At 42.1% G+C, this 17779-nt stretch overlaps 1 protein-coding gene across 10 annotated transcripts in view; it reads left to right on the top strand.

Annotated features, from left to right (window-relative positions):
• Positions 1-17779, top strand: part of ZMYND8 (zinc finger MYND-type containing 8) — a 172243-nt gene that overhangs the window by 20875 nt on the left and 133589 nt on the right. For 4 of the 10 annotated variants that reach the window (XM_056548784.1, XM_056548800.1, XM_056548786.1 and 1 more), the window contains exon 3: positions 11116-12048. In XM_056548784.1, coding sequence (XP_056404759.1) covers positions 12035-12048 — 14 coding nt within the window. In that variant the 5' untranslated portion in view covers positions 11116-12034. Of the gene's footprint in view, positions 1-10712; positions 10931-11115; positions 12049-12817; positions 12876-17779 lie in introns of those variants that run through there. The other 6 variants (XM_056548802.1, XM_056548785.1, XM_056548799.1 and 3 more) reach the window with 4 other exon arrangements.

Here is a 17779-nt window from a genome sequence, read left to right as displayed (position 1 = left end):
GGGCGATGTGCCGGGATGACTGTTGAAGGATTTCAGCAGGCATCCCGATCCAGTCCCCAACCGGCTAGCGGCGGGGACCGGAATTCCCAAGGGCGTATCCATACGCCCTCAGTCCTTAAGGACTCGGGATGCAGGGCATATGGATACGCCCTGTGTCCTGAACAGGTTAAACTAAACAGCTCTTTGGATGGATAAAGTCGCAGATGACAGAGATGTTTAAAGACTCATCCCGGCACCGTCATGACAGTAAGCTCAGAAAGTTGCACAACTATGACAGTTGCTCTTCAGACTCCAGTTCTGAGGAATTATCTGAAGGGGAGGTGGTCTCTAGTTCTGAGTTCTCAGACGCCAAAGATCCGGAGGAGTTTTGCCTGTTAAATAAAGAGAAAATTGATCAACTTATTGAAGCAGTTAAGGCTACAGTAGAAGATGATATTCCTACTACTAATGTAGCCTTAAAGGAGGCATTGTTTTATTTCCCTAAGGGAAATAATTATCTTCCATCACAGCATCTGTTAAAAAAAATGTATGCTGTCCGGTTGGGATAAGCCGGACAGGAAGTTGGATACAGGAGCTCGATTCAGGGCAACTTATAAGTTAGATCCTAAGGTGTTCCAGTCTTGGGAAAATCCTCCCAAAGTGGATCTACCGGTTGCCCCTGTCCAAGAAGACTGTTTCCTTCTGAGGAAGCTTCCCTCCTAAAAGATCCTATGAATCGGAGGGCAGAAGTGGATTTAAAAAAAAAAAGTGTACTCTGCTGCTGCCAGCAATTGCAAGGCCTCTATGGCTACGGTTCCAGCGGCTAGATCACGTAGGCTGTGGCTCAGCCAGTTAGGCAAAGATATTGCCAGTGGAGTGCCAAGAGAAGACTTGCTTAATAGCTTGTCGCCTATGAAAAGAGCATCGGAATTTCTCTGCGACTATCCCTTGGATTCCCTCACAGCAAGTTCCAAAGTTTTGTCACTGTCCAACTCGGCAAAAAGGGCCTTGTGGATTAAAGAATGGGGAGGGGATGTTCTGGCTAAGAATCATTTGTGTCCTATCTTTCAAAGGGTGAAGCTTGTTTGGTTCTCAGCTGGATAGAATTTTGAAATCTATGAGGAACTCTAAAGGAGTTGCTTTCCCATATGAGGGCAAGAAGACTAGATTTCGTCCCTTTCAAAGTCAGCAGGGGAGATCTCCCTTCAAGACAGCAAGGAAGACAATGGAGGTTCAGAGGTGGGAGAGAGAGACAATCAGAACCACTTAAAAGGAAGCAGTTCCAGGATAACAAAGATCAAGCCTTGTGACACCAGAAGCATCCCACTAGGGGCAAGACTGGCATTTTGCTTCTGTCTGGGCGAATACTACTTCGGATACATGGGTGAGATCAGTCATCTCAAAAAGCTACTGCATAGAATTTGCTCGTCTTCCTCCTTCCAGTCTGTTCTTCAATCTCGAAAACCCTCTTCTCCTAAGTCTAGTATGAGAATTCATCACAAAGGGAGCTTTAGAGAAAGTACCCTATTACCAAAGAGGGACAGGTGGCTATACCAGAATTTTCGCAGTCTCCAAGAAAGAAGGTCAGTGGAGACTAGTAATAGACCTTTCTCCCCTAAACAAGTCCGTCAAGAAGAAGCATTTCCAAATGGAAACAATTTGGTTGGTTACATCATTCCTGCAAGAAGGAGTTGTCCTTGGATTTGAAAGACACATACCTGCATGTGCCAGTCAGGAGGTCGCATCGCAGGTTTCTGAGGATTGCCATCCGCTCAGGGACCAAAATTCTTCATTTACAGTTCACCTGTCTCCCTTTCAGGTTATCCTTGGCTCCCAGAGTTTTTATGAAAGTAGTGGTGGTGCTGGCAGCTCACCTTCGTCGGCAAGGAGTGTTTCTGGTGCCGAATCTGAAGGATTGGTACATCAAAGCAGCATCTCCAGAACTTCTACAGGATCATCTTCACTTGACAATCAACACTCCGGAGGAGCACGGGTTCATTGTGAACACTCAGAAGTTGGTTCTGAAACAGTCAATGGTTTGCAAGTTCCTGGGATTCAAGCTGGATTCATATCGAAGGAAGATTTTCCTATCAGAAGACAGAGTAAGCAGACTTATGGAAGCAATACAATAACTCCTCTTGTCGACAGAGCTGACCATCAGGTCAGGCATATGAGTGCTGGGCTTCATGACATCTTCCCTGGAGGCTGTGCCCTTGGCCAGGGCTCACTCGAGGTGCCTTCAGGGGGATATTCTTTCTCAGTGGGATGGTCTCCGGTCTTCCTTCGACTCTTTCTTCCGTCTCTCGACCACCACCAGGAAGGATCTAGTATGGTGGTTGAATATGGACAATGTCACCTGTGGGAGGTGTCTGTCCAATACTCCCCAGTCCATTCTGACTACGGATGCCTCCCATCTGGGCTGGGGAGCTCACCTAGGGGACCATTGGGTCCAGGCGAAATGGTCGACGGTGGAGATGAGTTCTTCCAACCTGAGAGAAATGAGAGCGGTCCCTCGTGCCCTTTGCCACTTCTCATGTCTTATCAAATCGGAGAGTTCTGGTGCAATAAGACAACCTTGTCACAGTGTTGTATATCAACAAGTAAGGGGAGACCAGGTCCCCCCTGTTGATGAAAGAGTGCAGTGCCATGATGTTATGGGTGAAACACAATTCAGCAGAGATTCGAGCTGTACACATCAGAGGGGAGAAGAATGTGAAAGCGGACTGGCTGATCAGGCATGCAATAGACCAGTAAGAGTGGAGTCTGCATCTAGAATCATTTCAGTGGATCACCTCCAGGAAGGGAGTTCTGGATATAGATGTCATGGCATCAAGAGATAACAGGAAAGTTCCTGTCTTCTGTTCCCTCAACAAGGAGGACAACCCAGACTTCTTGGACGGTTTGACAATATCTTGGAAGGACAAGTTGATTTATGCATTTCCTCCTCTTCAACTGGAGTCTCAGGCCCTGAGGAAGAAAAGTTTGGAACGAGCCTCGGTCATATTGATTCTTCCCTTCTGGCCCAGGAGGGCTTGGTTTCACTGCGTGTGGGAACTTTCGAGGGGCTCATATCTCGAAATACCATTCAGGCCGGATCTATTGAGCCAGAGAGGAATACTGCACTAAAACCCACAGAATTTCCACTTAATGGCTTGGAGGCTGGCCGATCATCACTAAAGTCGAGAGGTTTTGCGGATAAAGTAGTGGATATCCTGTCATCTTCTCGCAGGCCGGCTACTGTCAAAGTCTATGATAAAGTAGCTAACAGATTTTCTTCTGGGTGCAATCAAAATGAGATTACGGTACCAGATTTAAAAAGATTTCTTGAAATTCCTTCATGAAGGATTCGAGAAAGGGTTGAAATGGAATACCTTGAAAGTAAAATTTTCAGCTATCAACTACCTTTTTGAAGGGAAATTCTCTAACTGCACCTTAGTTAAAGGGGTACTCCGGTGAAAAACTTTTATTTTATTTTTTTTTTAAATCAACTGGTGCCAGAGAGTTAAACAGATTTGTAAATGACTTCTATTAAAAAAATCTTAATCCTTCCTGTACTTATTAGCTGCTGACCATTACAGCAGAAATTATTTTCTGTTTGAAACGCAGAGCTGTCTGCTGACATCATGAGCACAGTGCTCTCTGCTGACATCTCTGTCCATTTTAGGAACTGTCCAGAACAGTATATGTTTGCTATGGGGATTTCCTTTTACTCTGGACAGTTCTTAAAATGGACAGAGATGTCAGCAGAGAGCACTGTGCTCATGATGTCAGCAGACAGCTCTGTGTTTCAAACAGAAAAGAATTTCCACTGTAGTATTCAGCAGCTAATAAGTACAGGAAGGATTAAGATTTTTTTAATAGAAGTCATTTACAAATCTGTTTAACTTTCTGGCACCAGTTGATTAAAAAAAAAAAATCAAAGTTTTTCACCGGAGTATCCCTTTAATCGTTTCTTCAGAGCCATCAAAAATCTTTGTCCTCCTGTGAAGTCTCCAGTTGCTTCATGGGACTTGTCCATTGTTTTAGAAGCCCTAACTACGGCTCCATTTGAATCCTTGGAGCAATCCTCTATTAAGTTAGTCACCTGGAAGGCAATATTTTTGGTAGTGATCTCTACAGCCAAGCACGTGGGAGAGATTCAAGCGCTATCTTGAGAGCAATATATGAGGATTTCGCAGAACTGTCTCATCCTCAGGACTGATCCTTCTTTTCTTCCTAAGGTTCCTTCTGTAGAGAATATTACCGTAATCAAGAGATTTTTCTACCCACTCTGTATAAGGATCCTCAGGATGAGGAACAGCAAAGGCTTCATTTACCGGATGTCAAAAGAGTAGTTCCTGCCTACGTGGATAAAGGATTTCAGGTGCTCCAATTCCTTATTCGTCCATTTCCAAGGTCTTAATAAGGGTTGTCAAGCATCAAAAGCTTCGCTACCAAGGTGGATCAAGGATCTCATCTTGTTAGCTTCTTCTTCTCAAGGTCTCTCTCCGCAAATTGGAATTAGAGAACATTCTACAAGATCTGCATCCACCTCTTGGGCGGCTTTGGCACAAGTTTGACCATATTTGTCGGGCAGCCACGTGGTCTACGCCGAATACCTTCATTACAAGTTGGATGTGATCACTAATGGAGAGGTGTCCTTCGGCAGGAGAATGCTGGAAGTATCTGCCTCAGATTACCCTCCATGATATTGATTATATTGCTTTTGATTCCCATATGTTGCCTATGCTGCTGTAGGACAATGTGGAAAGTTCTGATTTACTTACCGAAAATCTCTTCTTTCCATGAGTCCATAGGCAGCCCAGGGTCCCTCCCTAAATAAAAAGTATTGCTGCATTAAAACACAGTGTGGGGTCATTTGGAGGGAGTATTTATGTGCATAGGGGCGTGTCCTAGGATGATTAGTTAATCGTGCTAATTCTTTGATTTTTGTTTCTTCTGCCTGATAGTAGAAATAACTAGGTTAACCCATATGTTGCCTGTGCTGCCTACGGACTCATGGAAAGAAGAGATTTCAGTAAGTAAATCTGAACTTTTTTGAGCTAATAAAAGCCATAATAAGAGGGATAAAAGTCAGGCTGGAGACATATTTTGCACACCATACACACACACTGTGGTTCGGTTATATGCCCCAAACCTCAAGACAGTTGTGCTTTTAACTTTACTGCTCTATAACATGTTGTTTAGATTGAACTGTAACACGTTCCCTTTAACCACTTAGGGACCAAGGGCGTACAGGTACGCCCTGATGCCCTGGTACTTAAGGACCAAGGGCGTATTTATACTTTAGGACCCGTGCAAATTTCTGTCCCTGCCTCGCCTGCTGAAATCATTCAGTAGACACCCCGTGGCAATACCCAGGGGGTCCTGAGAACACCCCCCCCCCCCCCCCCGATGTCGGTGATCGCTGGTGAATTCCAAATCTTAACCCTGTAAAGCCACTAAATTGCCCCAAAAAACTATTTTATATAAAAATATAAAACCAGATAAGACCTCTGGGGGTATTTTTTTTCCAAAAATGGGTCATGGGTCACTGAGTCACTATCATCGGGGACTTTTTTTGTTGCAACAGGTTAGGGACGGCCACACACATCACATTCCCAGAATGATTATTCAGAGCATAGGGTTTGGGGTGGGCATATTTTTTAGTTTTGGCTATGCTCTGGGTCATCATTCTGGGAACATAACCTATTTTGTCATTTTACGGCCCACTGTACCCCACTTTATTAACTTGGTGTACCCCATGTAACGCTCCGTCTGGTTCCATAGGCAGCTATGTAAATACTCAAGGCCCCTGACTGCGCTTCTGCTCTTTTGAGACCTGGTGTGCACCCGCAGAGCTGTTTACGTCCACATATGAGGTATGTCCTTACTCCAAAGAAATGTATTTACAAATTTACAATTACATTTTTTTCCTATTATCACTTGTGAAAAATGAAAAAATATGGGGTAACCCTAGCATTTTAGTGTAAAAAATCTAATTTTTCCTTTTCACATCCCAATTTAATGAACATTTATCAAACACCTGTGGGATTTTAAGGCTCACTGTACAGCTTGTTACGTTCCTTGAGGGGTGTAGTTTCCAAAATAGTATGCCGTGTGGGTGTTTCTTTTTTTTTTTTTTTTTGCTGTTCTGGCATCATAGGGGCTTCCTAAATGGGACATGCCCCCTAAAAACCATTTCAGCAAAATTTGCTTGCCAAATGGGACTCTGTGACTCTATTCTGAGCATTGTAGTGCGCCCGCAGTGCACTTGACGTCCACACATGGGGTATTTCCATACTCAGAAGAGATGGGGGTTACAAATTTTGGGGGCATTTTCTCCTATTACCCCTTGTAAAGATGTAAAATTTGGGGGAAAACCAGCATTTAAGTGAATTTTTCTTTTTTTTATAATTTACACATCTTTAACTTTAACGAAAAGTAATCAAACACCTGTGAGGGGTTTAGACTCACTCTACCCCTTGTTACATTACTTCAGGGGTGTAGTTTCCAAAATAGCTTGCCATGTGGTGGTTTATTTTTTATTTTTTTGCTGTTCTGGCACCGTAAGGGCTTCCTAAATGTGACATGCCCCCTAAAAACCATTTCAGAAAAACTCTCTTCAAAATCCCATTGTCGCTCTTTCCCTTCTGAGCCCTCTACTGTGCCTGTCGAACACTTGACATACACATATGAGGTATTTCCTTACTTGAGAGAAATTGGGTAACAAATTTTGGGGGGATTTCTCTCCTTTTACCCCTTGTAAAAATGTCAAAAACTGGGTCTACAAAAACATGCGAGTGTAAAAAATGAAGATTTTGAATTTTCTCCTTCACTTTGCGGCTATTCCTGTGAAACACCTAAAGGGTTAACACACTTACTGAATGTAATTTTGAATACTTTGAGGGGTGCAGTTTTTATAATGGGGTCATTTATGGGGTATTTCTAATATGAAAGCCCTTCAAATCCACTTCAAAACTGAACTGGTCCCTGAAAAATTCTGATTATGAAAATTTTTAGAAAAATTTGAAAATTGCTGCTGAACTTTGAAGCCCTCTGATGTCTTCCAAAAGTAAAAACATGTCAACTTTATGATGCCAACATAAAGTAGACATATTGGGGGATATTTATCAAAGTTGTCTGTCCCGCATCAATATAGACCAAACTACAGAGGGTTAGTCTGGTCTATTGTGCACCTAATTTCTCAAATGGCGCACAGCTCTTGATAAATTCTGTGCACAGACTGCATGATCTATGCTTTAGTCTATATTTAAACCTGCTCCAACATGGTCTGACATTTCGGCGTACTTTCAGCCTATGCAACTTGTCGCTGAAAAGTCGCTTTTGATAAATTCAGCACCAATGTATTTTTCAATGCATTTCAGTCTAAAATAGACTAGCATGCATCATGTTCTAAAAATCCTCTAGAGCAAAAGTCGCAGAAAAGTCGCACATATTCAGACTTCGACTTTCTGTGCGACAAATTTAGACAAGAAAAAACTGTCTAAATCCTTTGATAAATCTCCCCCATTATATATGTGAATCAATATATAATTTATTTGGAATGTCTATTTTCCTTACATGCAGAGAGCTTCGAAGTTAGAAAAATGCTAAAAATTTTCATAACATTTTGGAATTTTTCACCATGAAATGATGCAAGTATCGGCGAAAATTACCACTATGTTAAAGTAGAACATGTCACGAAAAAATTATCTTCAGAATCAGATTCATAAGTAAAAGCATCCCAGAGTTATTAATACTTAAAGTGACAGTAGTCAGATGTGCAAAAAATGCTCGGGTCCTTAAGGTGAAAATGGGCTTGGTCCTTAAGGGGTTAATGGGATGTTGCTTTTAGGATTGCTGCTTTTTTTTTTTTTTTTTTTGTAGCAATCATTCTGGTCTCAGAAGCTGTAGAAATTCCTGTCATTGTTTGTTTTTGTCCAGGAGATGACCACAGTTCTGTGTGTGGCCACCAGGAGGCAGGCTTGTAGTTGTGATCATCATGTCAGCATGCACTTTCTATAGGTGACTAATGTGTAAATAAATAATAGAAAACAAATGGTCAAAAATGAGATGTGAGACAATGAATAACCAAGTTATCATGGACCAAAACTACAGGGTGAGGCCTGTGAATGTTCTGCTTAGGTTACTTAGTATCTAAGAACCCTATTACACAGGGCGGTTATCATCCAAATGGGCTCATATCGTCCTGTGTGACAGAACCAGCCATAAGCCATATTATTATTATTTTTTTTCCGGACATGTTGCCGTGTGCACAGTGCAGCAGAATCCCATTGAAAATAATTGGAGGCTGCTGCATCAGTATTTTACCACTGGATTTTACTCTGAAATTCTGTCGTGTGGATGGGCCCCAAGGGTAAGGCCTCATGAAGTGCCTTACAAGCAACCGTGATGTGGCTGAGATTGGCGCAAGCAGGATAAGGCCATGGTTTTCAAATTGAATGTTAGGCTATGTTGCCGCATCATATTTTTGTATAGGAAATGTGCTGTGGAAAACTGCAAAAAGCCAAGACATACTCTTGCATTTCTGCTTCAGTTTTACTGTACGGTTTTGTGATTTTGGGCACAGATTAGCCCATTTCCATGGGCAAATCCGTATCCTGGCTGCCTGATGTGACCTGTCATTTATTTTCTGTGATGAAAATCTAAGAATTGTCCATCATAGGTCACAGTATAGACTACAATGCATATTTCCATTAAAACCAGTAGGACACTTAATACATGCAGTTTTCATACCTATTACATTGTGTGGGAATACATGTAAAATATGCCTTGTGTGAACATAACCTGAAGGCCGCAGTTATTCCTACAAAACTATGTGACCATTAATGATCGATTTGATAAACACACCTATAGAATGTTTTCTGTGGTTTTGGCCTATTTTGTCATCTCCCAGAACCTGCTTTTGTGTGTCCTTAGGCCTTATTTACACTGCAGTATTGAGGTTGTGTTCACACATTCAGATTTTTATTTGCAATAGTTCAATACAAAGTCAGGAATGTGTTTGAGAAGATAATCTCAGGGTTGGTTGGTTTCACACTCAGCTTTTTGTGGCAGTCCTTTATTTTATTTCTCATTCCTTTTTAATCCAATTATGGTTTTGGTTTAAAAAAAAACTGAACCAAAAACTGCCACAAAAAGCTGCATTTGAAGCCTGCGTTAGGCTAGGTTCACACTCTGTTAGTGCTTCCATCAGACGTATCCGTTGGCATCCTGCTAAAAACGACGCCAACGTTTGCTGTAATGGAAGTGAGCGGCTTCCATTCATTTTTTATTCTCAAAAGCGAAGCAGACCTCTTATGGCCAGAATAGCGACTCCGTTTGGGCCATTGAAATGAATGTTATCTGCTGTCCTCCATTACAGAATGTGTTGGCAGGATGGTTACCAATACGTCTGACAGAAGCCCTAACACAGTTTGAACCTAACTTTATACGTGTCATCCATTTATGATCTGTTTCTGTCTTTGTATTCAATAATTGCCATTTGAAAAACCTGAAGGTATAAACACAGTAGGTCAGTATCAATCTTTCTAGCCAATAGCAGGTGTCCTCCTGGCTTAGGCTGGGTTCACACCACGTTTTTGCAATACAGTTCCTGTATCAGGTTTTTGATTAAAAAAAACGGATTCCTCAAAACCTGACTAAACTGTATCAAAACATGTGTACAAATTTTAATCCGTATACGGTTGAAAACCATATATGGTTTGAAAAATGATGTCCGGTTGCATCCGTTTTTTTAAGAAAAAAAGTATACGTTTTTAACTTTTCACTCCATTTATGTATAAAGTTTCACTTGTTTCATTGAATTTCCAAGAAAAAAACTGTGCAAAAACCGTATGGTGAAAGCAGGTTGGAACCGTATGCACATACGGCTCTGCACGGTTCCCATTGACTACCATGTTAAAAAAAAAAAAAAAAAAAAAAACGTAAAGGTTTCGGTTTTTCACCCGGACCAAACACTGTAGTAGGCTACGATTTTGGGTACGGGAAAAAACCTGACAAAACCGTACAGGATACAGAACGGACACAACCTGATGCATTTTTTGGCATACGGTTTTCAATACGGTTCCATACGGTTTTCAAATTGAGAACGTATATGGGAACTGTATTGCAAAAATGTGGTGTGAACCTAAATCACCACAAAATCATATAGCCTTTTGACCCCCGCATACAGTAGTGAATACAGGCTGGTACACAGAATCCAGTTTTCTTAAAGAAGCATCTCTGGAAAAGGTGTTGCAGCTAGATGAAGTATAGTGTATTTTACTATAAATAGCCCTTCAAGTCCCTAGTAAATTTCTGCTTTTGATTAAACACCATTTATTTCCACTGTAAATTTTGTGTTGATGGTAAAAAAAAAAAAAAAAATTTGTCTAGTCTACAGTGAGTAAATTTGTTCAATCCACACATGAATTCGTAGTTGTAATTTGTACCCTTCTATATAAGATGTGTATATGTCAGTCAGGCCCTTTTTGTAGCAGCAGCACAGTCTTCTTCACAACATAAATGCTATTGTGTATAGCATGAGGTCGAGCTGCATTAAATGACGGTGTACTGTCTGTTGTGCTTTAATAACAGCACACAATGACCCTTCTCTACATAAGAATGCCTAAAACATCAATTGGGACAGAAGCCTCCTTCCCTCTTTTGTCTTAAGGCTGCAGGCATAGGCAGGCCTTCCTCCAGAGAGTACAGGCAACGCGGGGTTAATGCTCTGCAATTTGCAGCCAGCCAGGGCGGAAGCTGGGTTCTCCCTCTCTTTCTCTCTCTGTTGCTTTAAGGACAGTTTCATTCGGCTTGGAGGATGGGGGAATAAAAGGTTTGTTGAACAGATCTGACAGCCCCAATGCTCCTCCTGTGTCCCCGGAGTGCCCTGTTTGATTTCTAGTGTCACCGTGCTCCTTTACATGGATTCTCTGCTCACACAGCTCAGGGACAGGGCTCACAGGTTTGCTTTTATTGTGCATTTTGTTTCTATTACCATTAATGTAACTTACACATTGCAACAGTGTGTACTCTTTGTATCAGTGAGAAGTGGGAGTGTGTGTCATTGTGTGTGTCTGCTGGTGTTCACCTCCTGATCTGCAGTGTGCAGGCCTAGCTGAGCCTGTCTCTCTCTCTCTCTCTACACAGGATGGCTCCTGCCTGCAAGAGCTGTACAAAGATAATCACTCAGGAAGTGGCTCAGCCAATGGCCTGAAGCATTACATGTGGATTCCCGAAAGCCTCCAATCCTGCCCCAGCTTGCATCAGGGGAGACTGATCATCAGGCTGAAGTGCCAAGCCCTTTCTGTCTGAGAACTGAGACTCTGTCCTCCATGTTTTATAAGTATTGACATATAACACTGTAACAATGCATCCACACAGGTAAGCCAGAGCTTGTTTTTTTGTAGTTTATTCCCATCTCTTGGACATTGTGCTTTTGCAGGTTGCATCTATGCGACTTCTCGCGCCAAACTCACTATACTAGCAAGTGTTTTACATTTTGACTTTCTGAAGGGATCACATGGTTGGGTGCCATTAGCCAGTGATTGCTGCTGGGGATACAGGAGAGGTGCTGGGGCTACACTGCACAAGTAAATTCTCTTGTACAGAGTGGAGGGTTTCTGCACACAACCCCCCCCCCCCCCTTTCCCCTGTTCACCAAGGAAGATCTCTGCATTATTGTGTATTCCTGTGTCACATGCTGCTCAGAGGAACATGGAGGCTCTCTCAGCACCAGCCTTCAGCTGACGTACAGGCCACCAAGCAGAACTCCCTTAGCAACTTCCTAAAGGACAAGAACCACATTAATCCCGGACTATTGCTTTAATACTGACTACATGGACTCTGCCAGCACTCATGCCTGACATACATCTGGGGCCTAGCTTGGATCTGCCGGATTTCTAAGATACCATTGTATCTAAAGCCTTTCTGCGGTTTACTCAGAGCCCTGTGGACAGGCACAGCCTGCATGCTCATGATTCTCTTGCTTTTAACCAAAGTTCAGCTTTTTTTGAGAATATTTTATTGTTCTGGATATATGACTTCCTGAGGCTGGAATCTAACCAATATGGATGTCAAACAGTAAGTATACGAGCTGTATCACCTAAATGACATTGTTTTCTTTCAACAAACATGACTGTAGATATTCCATGGATGCCAGTTTAAAAATAACCTGCATCTGTCATGATGCCTTTTCTTATTTTCAGACAGATTTAATACTGCAATATGTCTTACAATTAACCCTTTAGTGGGGATATTTATGTTATGGGTGCAGGCCTCTCCTATGCTTCACAAAGGTTTAATGTGCAAATCCCCATGTGTGTGTATATATATATATATAAAAAAAGAGAAAATATATATATATATATATATATATATATATATATATATATATATATATATAATGTGTGTGTAATCTCTTTTCTTTTTCTTTTTTTGTTTTCTTTGAGTAGTGTGGGAAGATTGTTTGTTTGTTTGTTTGTTTGTTTGTTTCCTTGATCATGAAGTTAAGTTAGGGGCTTGTGTGGAAGTTAGGAAAGCAGCCAGCCCATGTTTCTCGAAGCAGGAAACAAGATGGATGCATTGCATGTGTGTACGTGATGTTACTCTATCTCTGATTTCTTTATATACTTTGTGCTTGTCTTACTTCCTGTTGTGTTTTGAGGTTCTCACTTCTACTGTGGATACTTATGTATTTCCAGGGCACAATCTTTATTAGTATTTTTGGAGATCTCAGACATTGTTGCTCCATGCTCTTAAGATGTGATTTCCCCAGAACAGGCCCTTTACATCTCAGATTTGTATCCCCTATATTAAGTTTTTTTTTTTTTTTAGGTGCAGAAAATTATTGGGTCCTAGTATTCTACACCAGCTATTCTGAGTTAAGGGTGGAATATAGATGATGTTATGTAAGTTCTGCAGATTTTGTCTCATTAACTCTTTCCTACTCTCATCACTGCAGCTCCTGGATATCAGACGTGTCCTGTACCAGGCTTTAATGTTACTAAGTGATTTCTCGAGTTTAATTAATTTATGACATGACAACTGGGCAGATGGTGGCATTCACTGATATTCACCCTTATGGCCTTATGGAGCCCTCAGAGAAGTTAGAAAATGGAGGCAGCGTCATTGATGTCACCTATAGTCTCCATCTTGTTAGACAATGGTGTCAGCTGCCAGTATCTTTAAAGGCTCTTTATGAAGTGATGTTCTCTACCTAATCTCTTGTTTACTGATAATTTTTTCTCTTTTTGCTGGCTATCTCAGATTGCAGTGATGTATTCACTCCATTACCTAGAGAATTCGTACAGCTTTATGGATGGGCCATTTAACATTGAGGTTAGGCCCACAACAAGATACACGCACATGTTTTGCACTTAAAGGGATACATGTGTTTCCCAAAATATAACAGGGTCACATAACTTACAACTACAGGCCCCAGTGTTTTCTAATGATGTGATGGGTAATGGGCCCCACAGATTTTAGGTATGGCCCTGATTTTTTACCCAGGTAAACATAGTTAAGATGTCTGCAATGCAGCAAGATGTCCAAGGATGGAGGAAGGAGCAAAAAGGAAAAAATAAATAAAATTCCTGCCATGTCAGACCAATCCAGTGTCCTGTAAGGCTTCTAGACCAATAGCAGCACAGAGCTGGTTAACAGCTGAGAACTGAAGAGCAGAGGACATTGATTCTAGACGTTTCCTTGAATGTCAGTGACTCACATCTTTCATGGGAGAGCCTGCCTGTACTGGCTAGGATCTAACAGAAGTCCCTGATCAGAGTTTACCACAAAGTCATAACATGGAAATATTCAGTATGTAGTCAGACTGGGGGAAAAAAATCACTGAATGATGGATTGTAACCATTACTGCAGAATAAACTGAGATCTAGGCAGTAATGTATACTCCCTTCATATAGGCCCCTGTACAGGCTATGCCAAAACTTGAGAAGCCTCACTTTAGGAATGCTTATATACTTTTATAAGAGGAGCGGCTCATATTAACCACATAGGATGTAAATGTCTATCATCACTGGAGATATGTGATATCATGGGGGGCAGGGAGATTTCTGCACTTTCTGTCACCCCTACCTCAAATAGCTGAAAAACAGGGAATGATTATGATTACCTGTTCTAAAGTCATATTGCATTGGATCTGTGATTTTGGGTCGGATGTTTCTGCGGGTTCAGACCCCCCTTAGAAATGCAGGTTACACTCTGCAGTGATGATTAACATACACTCAATCTTACTCTAGTGTATTACAGCTCTGTGGCCCTGCCATCTTCCTGGTATCTGTTTGGATATATGCCATTGAGGTTGGTGTTAGGCACCTACTGTGACTATGCTTAGTTTAGATGAATATTCAATCAGATCAGTATTTTTAGCAGGGCTGTGGAGTCGGTAGATAAATACTCCGACTCCGGAGTTTTCTGTACTTCCAATTCAGACTCCGACTCCTCTGTATTAATATGCGAAATGTATTTTATACATTCCTTGAAGGAAAGAAAGGTAACATACTTGTCATTACCACAAGACTACTGGCTGGGAAGCCAACAGTCTACTGTATTGAACAGTTTGTGTGCTGATCTGCTGCTGAAGATAGGGCAGTGGGAGGATCAAGGAAGGGGCATTTATTATAAAACATGATTTCCCTAGTAGAATCCCATAGTCATGTTTAAAGGGGTACTCCGCCCCTAGACATCTTATCCCCGGGGTCCCGCTGCTGGCGACCCCCAGGATCGCCGCTGCGGCACCGCACTTTCATAACTACACAGAGCGAGTTCGGGGACGGATACAGAGCGATACAGTGGACGGAGCAGCGTAATGTCATAGCTCCGCCCCTCGTGACATCACGGCCCGCCCCCTTAATGCAAGTCTATGGCAGGGGGCGTGAAGACCGCCACGCCCCCTCCCATAGACTTGTATTGAGGGGGCTGGCCGTGAGATCACGAGGAGCAGAGCCATGACTTAACGGTGCTCCAACCCCTGTATCGCCCGTCATTACGCACAGAGCGAACTCGCTCTGTGCAGTAATGATAGCGCGGTGCCGCAGCGGCAATCCCGGGGGTCCCCAGCAGCGGGACCCCCGCGATCTGACATCTTATCCCCTATCCTTTGGATAGGGGATAAGATGTCTAGGTGTGGAGTACCCCTTTAAGCTAACAATCGAGTTTACAAGTTTTTATAGCCTTAGCTGAATGGCAGCAGTTTTTCCAATGCTTACAGCTTCAGTCTTGAACTATTGACCCTCCATTCCCTTCACTTATTCAAGTGTCTCTAGTCCTGCAAAAAACATATTTCCTTAACCCCTTATCAGTGAGAGACTAGGTTACCCATGGGTTCCCTGTAACAGCAGAACACAACACTATGGAAAGTATAAGTATTGCCGCTCCTAATTGTGCGTTGCGTGCCATATAGTAAAGCACATGAAAAGCATGCTTCTTCACGGTCACTTAACGTGTTCATTTTGCGGTTACTTGAGGCACTGCATGCACTGGTCTTTATTCTTAAAGTAGAGAAGTCATTAATTATAACTTTTTGTGAATTGGGACATTTAAACTTGCTTTTTATTTATTTATTCCAAATCTAAATTTAGTAGGAGTCGGAGTCTGAGTTGGTGCATTGTTTGCCGACTCCGACTCCAGGTACCCAAAATTTCGTCCGACTCCTCGACTCAGACTCCACAGCCCTGATTTTTAGTGTGTGCACTCCAGGTTGGTTGTGGTTCTGCAGCTCCGTTCCATTGAGGTGAATGGAACCAAGGTCTGGGAACAGATGTGGAGCGGTTTTTAAAATAAATTTTAGCTCTGCTTTCCTAATTCTTGATAATCCCTTTAAAGGGGTACTCCGGTGGAAAAAAGTTTTCTTATCAACTGGTGCTTAAAAGTTATACAGATCTGTAAATGACTTCCATCTAAAAATCTTAATCCTTCCAGTACTTATCAGCTGCTGTATGCTCCAAAGGAAGTTGTGTAGTTCTTTACAGTCTGACCACAGTGCTCTCTGCTGCCACCTCTGTCCATGTCAGGAACTCCCAATAGCAAGCCTTCCCTGCCTTGGACAGTTCCTAACATGGAGAGAGAACACTGTGATCAGACAGAAAAGAACTATACAACTTATTCTGCAGCATACAGCAGCTGATAAGTACTGGAAGGTTTAATTTTATATAGAAGTAATTTACATATCTGTATAACTTTCTGGCACCAACTGATTTGAAAACATTTTGTTTTCCACCGGAGTACTCCTTTAATCTAGTCATGAACTTTTAGTTTTCTTAAATACCAAAAACAAAGAATGATCTTAAGCCACATCCAGGTTTCTTTACTGCCTGCAACAAGTGATCAGGTGTTTGGTGTGAGTATTTCAGAATGTGTAGATTTTTTTATTTTATGTTTTATTTTATTTTTTATGTTTGGTAACCTAAGGTAACTTTTTTTTAAACATTTTCTAATTTTCCAACAAAAATGAGAGGATTTACTGAGGATTTTTCTGGAACAGAACTGACACGTCTAAACAAGGCCTGATGTTGTCTATAGATATACTTGTCAGCTGGCCATCCTGTCTTGCCTGACTCCATTATAAACTCACTTATTCTATAGTGTTTGCTATAAGGTGCCATTAGTCACTGATCTAGGATCAGTGAGGTTGAAGTCTACTTCGTGGTGAGTGGGGTCCAGTCACATACATATAGCGGAATCCAGCAACAGAAACCTGACATCTGTTGACAGCTTGAGTTTTCATCGGGTCAATCTGTCTTTAGTAGAAATATTACTGGTCTTCTCCGGCACGTAATGTGTAATCTAATGCATTGGAAAATATAAATGTAAACTGTTTTCTGTCCACATACAAACCCCAGTATGATTGGGCTGGTAACATTGGAGACAAACGGGGACCTGTCCTGTTGGGAAAATGAAGCGCCCAGTAAAAAGCTGGGGGAGAGCATGGCAGCTGTTCACCCGCAGCATGCTTATGCTAGGAGGGGAATAAAACATTGCGCTGGAGTGGCCCTTTAAAGCAGAAGTATTTTGAAAAGAAAAAGTACACCCCTACTGCTTTCATAGAAATGAAGGGGATCATTAGCAGCCAAGTGCTGCTAACCCAATGTTGTGTTGTGTTCCCAACACTTTCATTATTGCTGCGCTTTTGCTGCGTTTCCTCATTTACATAATTTAAACCTCAAACGGCCTGTGTAGGCTCTGCAATGTGTTTAGAATTGCCAGGCTTGTCAGATTGTTTATGACAAGGGAAGGCTGTTGCTAAATCTTGTTTTGTTAGCTGCTGCTCATAAAGCCCAATCTAAGGCTAAGTTCACATTGCCGTTTGCATCTACCCGATTCTGGGTCTGTTTGGCTCTTTCTTTTCTTTTTTTTTTTTTCTTCTGCACAACAGACCCTCAAATGTGTCAAAGCGCAACGGACACTGCAGGGTCCTGACAGACACCATTCACTTAAATGGGTCCATCGGGGATCCAGGAGTTTAACAGAGAAAAAAATATTGTGCATGAACGATGACAATGTGAAAGAGGCCTTTAAAAAACACTTCCACTTTTAAGCAGTTGCAAGTCTAGGTTCATTTATTGATGAGTCGTCAGCACTAGTGGCAGATTCACCAATAATGGCAGACTGCTTCTGGACTTGCCACTGCTTAAAGCGGAAAGGCCAGGTGACCCAATTAAAAGGGTACTCTGCCCCAAGACATCATTGGATAGGGGATAAGATGTCTGATCCTGGGGGTCCCACCACGATCTCTGCTGCGGCACTGCAGTCATAAGGTGCACAGAGCGAATTTCAGTCCGTGCCTGATGACTAGAGA

The sequence above is a fragment of the Hyla sarda genome, chromosome 12 (assembly GCF_029499605.1).
Source record: "Hyla sarda isolate aHylSar1 chromosome 12, aHylSar1.hap1, whole genome shotgun sequence".
In the NCBI taxonomy this organism is placed as follows: domain Eukaryota; kingdom Metazoa; phylum Chordata; class Amphibia; order Anura; family Hylidae; genus Hyla; species Hyla sarda.
The sequence above is the reverse complement of the archived record's forward strand: the minus strand, read 5'-3'. Positions and strand labels throughout refer to the sequence as shown.